This window comes from Agrilus planipennis, unplaced genomic scaffold, assembly GCF_000699045.2.
Source record: "Agrilus planipennis isolate EAB-ADULT unplaced genomic scaffold, Apla_2.0 scaffold2, whole genome shotgun sequence".
NCBI lineage: Eukaryota > Metazoa > Arthropoda > Insecta > Coleoptera > Buprestidae > Agrilus > Agrilus planipennis.
The window spans coordinates 4314105-4323395 of NW_020442464.1; the positions used below are offsets into that span (position 1 = coordinate 4314105).

A 9291-nucleotide genomic window follows, 5' to 3' on the forward strand; every position below is an offset into this window, starting at 1 on the left:
TATAGTACAATACAATACAATATGTTCGTAGATATTCTCTCAACATAATTCTGAGCATTAAACACACATTACATACTATATTAATGTTATTTTTTATTATTGTTATTATGATTAATTGCAAGTGTGTGAATATTTTTCAAATGTGTTTTTCTTTTGATCATGGTTTTGAACTAAATGTAAATGATTTTCATACCCTTCCAATGTATTTTAATTTAATTTTGATTTTTTCACACACAAATTTAATATTTGACAGTAATAAAATATATAAAAAAAGTGTGAAATTCATACATATCAAAATTTGTATGTGTATTTTTCAAACGCCAAATTTTAGTTAAACACCAAAGCGACGTATGAAATTCAGACACCTAATCACACATTTGGGTTTGCAGTCTAACAAGCGCTCAGAAAATAAGAAATTGCTTATAGCAATGTCATAGGCACTAAAGCACTAGCAAGTCAGTTTTCTAACTTGTTTCAATAAATTGAGAAAACGCCGTTTACTAAAAGCTAATTTTTTGTAGCTGCTATTATTTGCAGAAGAAAGGGGACTATAAATCATCTAAATTTTTGTTAAATACGTTTTATCATTAGACATTTATTGCAGAGGTCTGTTGCGCAAATCGCTGATAACGATAAAAATTAGTCTTTTCTTAAAGAGTGCTTTTTGTTCTACCAATCAAAATTTAGTTTGATATGACGTTAGGGGTTGATTTCAGACTATTATTTTTACAAGAACTTTACAGGGCCCCAGGGCTTATAAATGAAGTCGACTTCAACTATAACATTTTAAACAAATACATGTACCATAATTCCTTAATTAATTACAGGGTAAGAATTATTCTCATCGGTCTTTGTTAAAATACTCTTTAATTTGTGTTGACCTATTGAACAAAGAAGTAGATTCTACCTTTTTGTTCGAATATATAAATAATTTAACAATTCATTTATGAACAGAATAGTAGCTCAAATAATTACACTTGAAAATTAACTTTTGTAGTTCATTGTAATGACTAAGGATTTGATATTACACAGAGAAAAAGAGAAATGAAAATTTACCTAAATATTAAAGCAATATTTACAATTCATCCCACTAGATCGTTGCTTCGAAAGGGATAATAATAAAAATTACAATTTGGACCCGAATTTGTAAAAATAAAATCCCAGCAGAAATAAATTTACTAGCTATTTTAGTTGATATTACTTTGATTGTAATAATTAAGAAACTTGAAAAAATTTTTAAACAAACATGTCAAAATTGCGATTATTACAAGTTACCTAATAAATTCTATCATTTCTACTGCAAATTTAGTCATTTACAATTGTAATTTTTTCGTTTTCACCGTGTATTATAAAGTTCTTACAACATATTAGATTAGTGTGCATGTTTGTAGTATGACAGATATGTAATGGATATATTGATGGGTTAATGAAGCTTGTATCTTTTGGAAATAATATCTGAACATGAAGCAATGAGAATTACTCTTGTTTAAAAATCCGAAAGACTTTTGTATCAGCATACACTTCAATTAAAACCACTGACACGAATCCGACCGTACGAAATTACGGCGCAAATACGGACATTATCTGTTTCGCGCTTTACCGGTCGGAAATCATGGTAACAAACTAAAAATTGATAACAGTAATGTTGGCAGGAAGACTCAAACAAGGCGCAAGACAGAAATAGGTGCTAGGGCATCGTGGAGCACGGTCGGGTAACTGTCTGGCCCACGTCCAAGAACCGATTTTCGAAGGTCTTATCAACGATAAACGTTCCAAACTCTTTCCGGACCGATCGAACGATTGGAAAAAAGTAGTCCGATGATGAGACGGACCGTAACTTTCACCCACCTTTTCGTGTCGATCGTCGTGTGTCAGTTGTGCTTTTCGTTCAAATTTTCAATCGACGCAAGAAGCACGAAAATTGACGGCTGTAGTCCGTAGCTGCTTATGTTTACGATGCCAAACCATTATGTGGAACACAGTGGCGACTCGCATTCAAAACATTTAAATCGAGAAAAATTAAACTTAGATTTAGGCTCAGATTGTACTCCAATATTCTTCAGAATTTGTGCCAGGGAATGTACCAAACAATATTAATATTGATAATATATTTACTACTACTACTACTACGAAAAGCATGCAGGTGCAGTGGATTGGGCGACGCGATGCGATCTCTTCCCCACTCGGGGACGGGTTTGAGTCGCTGGACTAGTAAAGTTGTTGCTGACGTCGTTATTGTCATGGCAAGATGTTCGTAATGGCAGAGATGTGTAGGCGAATCGCCTAGCTCTTCACATGAGCTTTTATTGTGTATATGAAGGCCGTATGAAGTCGATATCGACCACAAACAGTCGATCCCTGTAAATGAGATGGACCCAAAACAGCGGAAATTTTCTTTTTCGCTTATTACATCTTCGAAGAAGCAAGTAAAGCTTTTTTATTTGAATTCATAATAATGCTACTGTAGATTGGCTGATACATGGAATTAATACGCTACTTATGCCACATTTTGACACTAGCATAACTGCAAAATGTGGCGAGTTGTACTACTTTTTTTATCTCTATTATCAACTTCAAAAAGGGGCTTAACGAAATGTGGTCTAAGGTCATTACAAGCGCAATTTGAAACATACCAAAACCCTCTAAGACATAATGTTACCTAGGTACACAAAATTTCTGTTAGTTATTATAAAACCAAACGTAATTATAACAGGAGTTATACCCTTTTTATGAAGTAATATATCTGGATTCTATTCAGGGAATACATAGGTGAAGAGATTTTTCATCTACTTCACCTGAACAGTCGCCACTGGTGTGATTACGTTTATAATATAACGTGTAAATAACAAACGATTCCACAAGTCTCGAAAGCCAGCTGCATCTTGTTAGACGTTTGGTTGGATAAGCGCTCGAAATAGACTCACTAATGCGCGGTTCTCTCAAGCTTTTGTGGCGCAAAGGCTTTTTTGCTTGACTTTGAAACAATTGAAGGTCGCATTTTCTTTTTTTAACAAAAATCCCGAGAATTTTATTTACATTATTATTTATTAATGGAATCGCGAAAGCTTTGGGTCAGACGCCAATGAATATAGAATTATAATGTAAATTGTATTACTCTGTTGATGTTTTCGGCTATCTGACGTGTGGGTTTATATTTGTACTGACGTTTCGTCCATTCCACGGTTCATTTCTTCAGGATCGACTTGAACCATACCTCCGCAGGAAAATAGTAATATAATTGACACCAGTGTTGTGATACCAACTTCACGGTCAATGAAGGTCAAATTCATTTGACTTTTCCAAAAAGATCTATATAAACGTCACAAATTCTTGATCAACACTACCATTGCTTTGGGTTTTCCACATTATATTTTTGTCAAAAAGTGCGAATCTGACCAATAATTTCTTCCATTTTTAGTTATAACAATATCACAAATATCACGTTCTCCAATATCGAGATGAGCAACTTTTATGTTATTAGCGTGAAGTTGGTTCTTCATCACAGTATAATTTTTGGGAAAAATATTTCCCTTTAGGATGGATTTTTTGCGCAGATACGAGGGTGGATTGATAAGTTTCCGGCCTGACCAAGAAAAACAAGGTTTTTAAAAATTTTTTTTTTTTATTTCTCAACATAATCTCCTCCAAGGCTGATACATTTCTCATAGCGGTGTTCCAGTCTATTAATGCCGTCTCTATAGACTGATTCGTCAAGCTCCTCAAAATAACCATTTACAGCTTCGATTACTTCTTCATTGTCCGCAAATCTCTTACCGCCAAGCCATTTTTTGAGATTAGGGAACAGAAAATAGTCACTCGGGGCTAGGTCTGGAGAGTAAGGAGGGTGCGGCATCAATTCAAACTTTAGATCGTTGATTTTAGCCGTCGCAACGATTGACGTGTGCGCTGGTGCGTTATCGTGATGAAACAAGATTTTTTTCTTCGCCAGATGAGGTCGTTTAATTTTCACCTCGTGGCTCAAACGTTGCAATAAGTCTGCGTAGTATTGACCAGTGATAGTATTACCCTTTGCAAGGTAATCAATGTATATAATACCTCTTGCATCCCAAAAAACAGTAGCCATAACCTTGTTCGCCGAAAAAATTGTTTTTGCCTTCTTTGGAGTTGGTTCCCCTGGTCCAATCCACTGTTTAGACTGTTCTTTGGTTTCAGGAGTGTAGTGGTGGACCCACGTTTCGTCAACGGTTACGAATCGACGCAAAAATTCGCTTGGATTACGCTTATACAATGACAAATTTGCGGTAGAAATGTTTTTTCGAATCAATTTTTGGTCGACTGTTAGCAAACGCGGCACCCATCTTGCACAGAGCTTTTCCATATGCAAATGTTGGTGCAAAATATGTTGCACACGTTCATATGACATCTTACAGGTCTCAGCTATCTCACGCACTTTCAATCTGCGGTCTCCCAGCACTATTTGATGAATTTTTTCGATCATATCTGGAGTTGTGACCTCAACGGGGCGTCCTGAGCGAGGCCCATCAGAGGTGCTCACACGACCCTTTTTAAACTCGGAAACCCACTGCTTAACGGTTGAATATGACGGGGAGGATGTCCCCAGTGTTGAGTCCATCTCTTTTTTAATTTCCTTCGGCGTTAACCCCTTCAAATAAAAGTATTTGATGACAGCACGATTTTCCTGCTTTTCCATTTTTACGAAAACCACAGAGGCGTCTTGTTCAGCGTGCTGTCAAACCTACACTAGCAAGGAGATCGGGCTGAAACTATAGCTACAAGCTATCCAAGGATGGTACTATAGAATGTCACCTCAAGGTAGGCCTAGTGGCGTCATCTCTTGGTTAGGCCGGAAACTTATCAATCCACCCTCGTATAATTGAAGTTTATTTTTCTAATAACTTACCGCATCTTCTTGTTGACCTTTTATCTCACTAAGCAGTTGTGGTGGAAGCGCCGGGAGGGATGAAAATCCGTTCTTTTCAGTCGGTTGCGTTTTCCTTTCCTGGAATGGAAGCTAGGGTTTATTAATTTCAGTGAATTATTGGTAAAAAAAAGCAATTATTTATTCTTACTTGGTTATCATCCGAAAGCTTATATTCCGTGTTAGAAATCGCCTAAAAAAAAAAAGAAAAAAGTCAATTCCTCCTACTATTTACTCTGAAACTCCTTTAAATGAAATAAAATGATTTCCAGAAGAAGACGAATAGAAATAAATTATAATTTGATGTTAATTTATCTTGTGTGCGTATGTAGTCTATATACATATATTAGTGATATATATACAATAAATTAATATATCCACACTAAACTCGTTAAACCGAAAAATTTATTTTACCTCTTCAAAATTACTGGTGCTGGTTAGGCTCGCAAAGGCATCCGGAGGCAGAGATTTTGGTCTGGTATCTGAAGGTAGACATGACGGTAAACGAGCTACCCATGTGTTATTATTCGTAATAATAGGGGTCTAAAAACAAGAACATCGTTGATAAAAGTAACATATGCTTAATTAAGTATTAATCATGAAGTGGCATATATAAAATATCTTAAGCACATGATAAAATAAGACTTTCGTAACAACACTTAGTTTATTATCAAATCTGACAGTTACATTTCCGTATATCTCGTAGTTTTCGAGAATAACTTTGTTAGATTTGATATAAGATGAAGTAAAATTAAAAAAAATGTTATTATTTTTTGCCAGTGATGTGAACCATCAACACCCGGTTTGTTTATATAAATCATTCCAAAAATTATTACTATATTTCATAAGAAAGTAGAATAAGGAGACTGTGGAAAATAATAATTAATTAAAAAATTAAATAGAAGACTCACCCCTAATTACCACAAACTCTTTTTGACTCAAACTCAGTCTCGCGTTGATAATGGCCACGTACGAAGTTGGCGAAACACGTGTCCGCTCAAATAGTTTTTGTAGTAATTAGGGACGAGTCTTCTTTTTAATTTTTTAATTAAACATATTTCCTAACTTGATCAATCAACTTAATTACTCACTGAAAAATTTAATATACATATATGTTTACCTCGTTTTTATATGATTCTGAAAATCTTCGTACAAATTCCTCATAGTTAAATCCATTACCATTATCAATACTTTCATCCTTTTTGTCTTCCGCTTTTAAACTCTCTTTCAGTTCTGTATCTTTTTCGGCATACGTATCAATTTCCGAAATGATTTCTTTCAGAGTATTCTTTATTTTCTCCTCCTTTATTTCGGCCTTATCTGTATCATCCTGTCTTCGAGGAATTACTTTTGGTGTTTCAAACAATTTTATTTCAGTATAACCTTTGTCCTCTTCATTGTCATTTCGTTCTGTCGTAACCACCTCATCGAGGGTGTCAGTTCTTTGAAAGGGTGAAATATAAGGTTTCGGCGTGTCATTGAACTTCCTCGCTTCCAATATTGACTGTTCACGATTTTGAGCAAACGACGAAGGATCGCTATACCTGCGTAACGATTTCACTGTGTCTACGTCACTAAAACTCTTATCAACATTTACTTTTGTAATTGGTTCATACATTGATTGCGTTAGAATACCATAATTACTGTTCGTATTTGTTTTACGGTTAGGTTGATCTCTTATTGTTTCGGGAACCGGTGGTTTTGATTGGAAGTTACTTCTTCTAACAACATTATCATTTGTATAGGAATATGGTGGTGAATAATTTTCATCCTTTAGTATCGGTGGATTCTTTTCTGATTTCAATGAATTGTCTATCTGTTTAGCGAGTTCAAAACTTTTTGGTGGTTCAAATGGACTAAGTGGTTCGAATGGTTTGATAGATGCATTGAAGTTCTTCCCTTCGTATGGCCGAAGCGGTTCAAAGTGAATCAATTGTGACTGATAGGGAGGAAGACTGATGGAGTTGTTCCCTTGATAAACTTGAAACTCTGACATGTCCTTAATAAAATAAGAAATTATTCTAAACAAAAATTGTAATAAACGGCTTTAACTATTAATTAAGGAACCAATATATTTCGTCTCGTGTAGAGGCCTCCTCAAATCTTTCATGTTGCTTAAATGACAGTATACATATTACATAATTTATCTTTTATGTCAAATGAAACTAACGACGTGTCCGGCGTTACTTTAGGAACTTACGAGTTGATAAGGAGTACGTAAAAAAAAGAGAGGTGACGGGGGTAGAAAAAGCTTTCCCTTTTGGGAAGAGGAAGATGTAGAAACCAAACGGAGAAAAAGTTAATTTTTGAGATTATTTCATAAAATATTGCTATTATTAATTTACCTATGAAGTCAGTATCCTGATGGGACGAGAAGGGGTAGGAAACAGCTCCCTTAGATGGTAAACGTGCAGGAACCATAATTTTTGTGAAATAAAAAAACAATTTTTGACCTTACTCCATAAAATGAGGGAATCACAAAATGAACGTTTTCTTCCTTATACCCGTCTCCTACCCCTTCCCTCGCGTGCACCCTACTATGCAGCACGATAATACTAATCATGCATTAAAAATAACGTAAATTCATGGAATAACCTCATGAATTGGTTTTCTTTTCCCTCGATAGGAAGATATTTTCACTTCACTCCCTCAAAGTGAATGATATCATACCACAAGGTACTAAGGTCAACTCAAAGGCAGGGTGATTATTAAATTAAATATTAGAATACAGACTATTAGAAAATAATCGATCATTTTGATTTGCGACTGCTCTGCTTAAACAAAATTAATTATTTGCGATTTAATTACATTTGTTTTTAGAAAATGAAAATTAATGTGATCAATTTTTAAATTTTGGAATTTTAACCCTACTGCTTTTTACTGTAACGCTTTGAAGTCTCATTTTCTTCGTTTTAGGAACAGTTTGTGACATTTTAAATCATTTATCAATTATGATGAGCATCAATTAGGACATTTCATAAAGACATTAAGTGCAAGGTGTAAAATAATTCTCAAGAGTTGGAAACCTTCGTGAGTAATATTATCTATTACATGCACTTATTAAAAGGTGGCATCATCTTTTGAAGAATGCAATGTGGTACAGTCAATCAAAACAGATAATCGCGTCGATATTCAGATTTTGTTTGATTCCGTTCATGTGATTTTTAAGTGGAAAAAAAATTGAATATCGTCGCCATTTTTCCCATAACCCCCGATATTTTAACATTCGGAACAAGTTTTTCCTATATATCTTTTTTGGATTGGACCCATATTTCACATAGCTCTACCATTTAAAGGAAACATTATTTTTTTTATTTTATTAGCTCCATATTTTGATTTTCTTTAACTTTTTTCGATTTGGCTCATATTTCACATGGCTACAATTCAAAAGAAACTTTATTTTGTCTATTTTCGAACAGTAGGTATAGTGAATTAAATTTAGATGTAACAGGCTATCTTGAATTAAAATAAGGAACAAATTTTTCAGTTTGAGTATGAGCATATTGCATACTTGATGGGCCACCCTATATAGCTTACCATTTTACTATTATTTTTTTAATTACGATTTTACTCATTAACATATTTCAAATTTTTTCTTGATTTATTAAGAATAAAATTATTTCACAAAGGATAATAAAGAACCTGAAGCTTCAAAACGTTGCAGTAAAAAAAAACAAAAAGTGATTAAAAATAAAACAATGGAAAGCTATATAGAACTGAGCGCTTATGAAAAGCGCAAAAATTAAATAAAAAGCTGAAACATTTTGAAGCTCATTGTTCTGTAAAGGAATAAAACAACATTCATTTATTTCACATTTTTTTATTTAGATAGAGAAATTACGGGTTACAAAGAAGAAGCGTTGAACAAACGTAATAACAAGTAGAACAGATAGATACATCGCATTTTGCTAACAATCCAATATAATTGTTTCATGATTGTGACTGTAACTGTGACTAAGGAGAATGGAGAAGCGTCAGTTCTATATAACTTAAAATTGCGATAAAGCTAAACATTTATGAAGGGTGATTGTTTGTGCCAATTGAAGTAATATTTAAGTGTTTAACAAACGGCTAAGTGATATGTGTTCAAGCACATTCAAGCAAAATAAGACATCAGTTTTATTCGCAAATAATTGCAATAAATAAATGATTAGTTAAAATTTGGAAATATAAATATTTCTCTGCGTTTCCATTAAAATTTAGTATCAAAAATATAAGTTTCTGCAATTGTTTTTAAATTTAATGGGAATATTTGGTGGCCCATTGGAATTCAAAGCTTAAAAGGTAAAAAATGCATTAAAGTCAAAGGAAAACAAACCCCAAAGGTTTAAACACAGTGGCGTAGATTAAAGTTTTACAAAGGGGATAATTTTTTACAATAAATTTATTTA

The 9291-nt window shown here is 33.8% G+C and overlaps 1 protein-coding gene across 7 annotated transcripts in view; it reads right to left on the reverse strand.

Moving 5' to 3' along the window:
* Positions 1-9291, reverse strand: part of LOC108742527 — an 85522-nt gene that overhangs the window by 47828 nt on the left and 28403 nt on the right. For 6 of the 7 annotated variants that reach the window (XM_025980965.1, XM_025980963.1, XM_025980962.1 and 3 more), the window contains 4 exons: positions 6021-6899; positions 5315-5443; positions 5052-5093; positions 4883-4993 (listed from right to left, as the gene is read on the reverse strand). In XM_025980965.1, coding sequence (XP_025836750.1) covers positions 4883-4993; positions 5052-5093; positions 5315-5443; positions 6021-6899 — 1161 coding nt within the window. The remainder of the gene's footprint in view (positions 1-4882; positions 4994-5051; positions 5094-5314; positions 5444-6020; positions 6900-9291) is intronic. The other variant, XM_025980961.1, reaches the window with a different exon arrangement.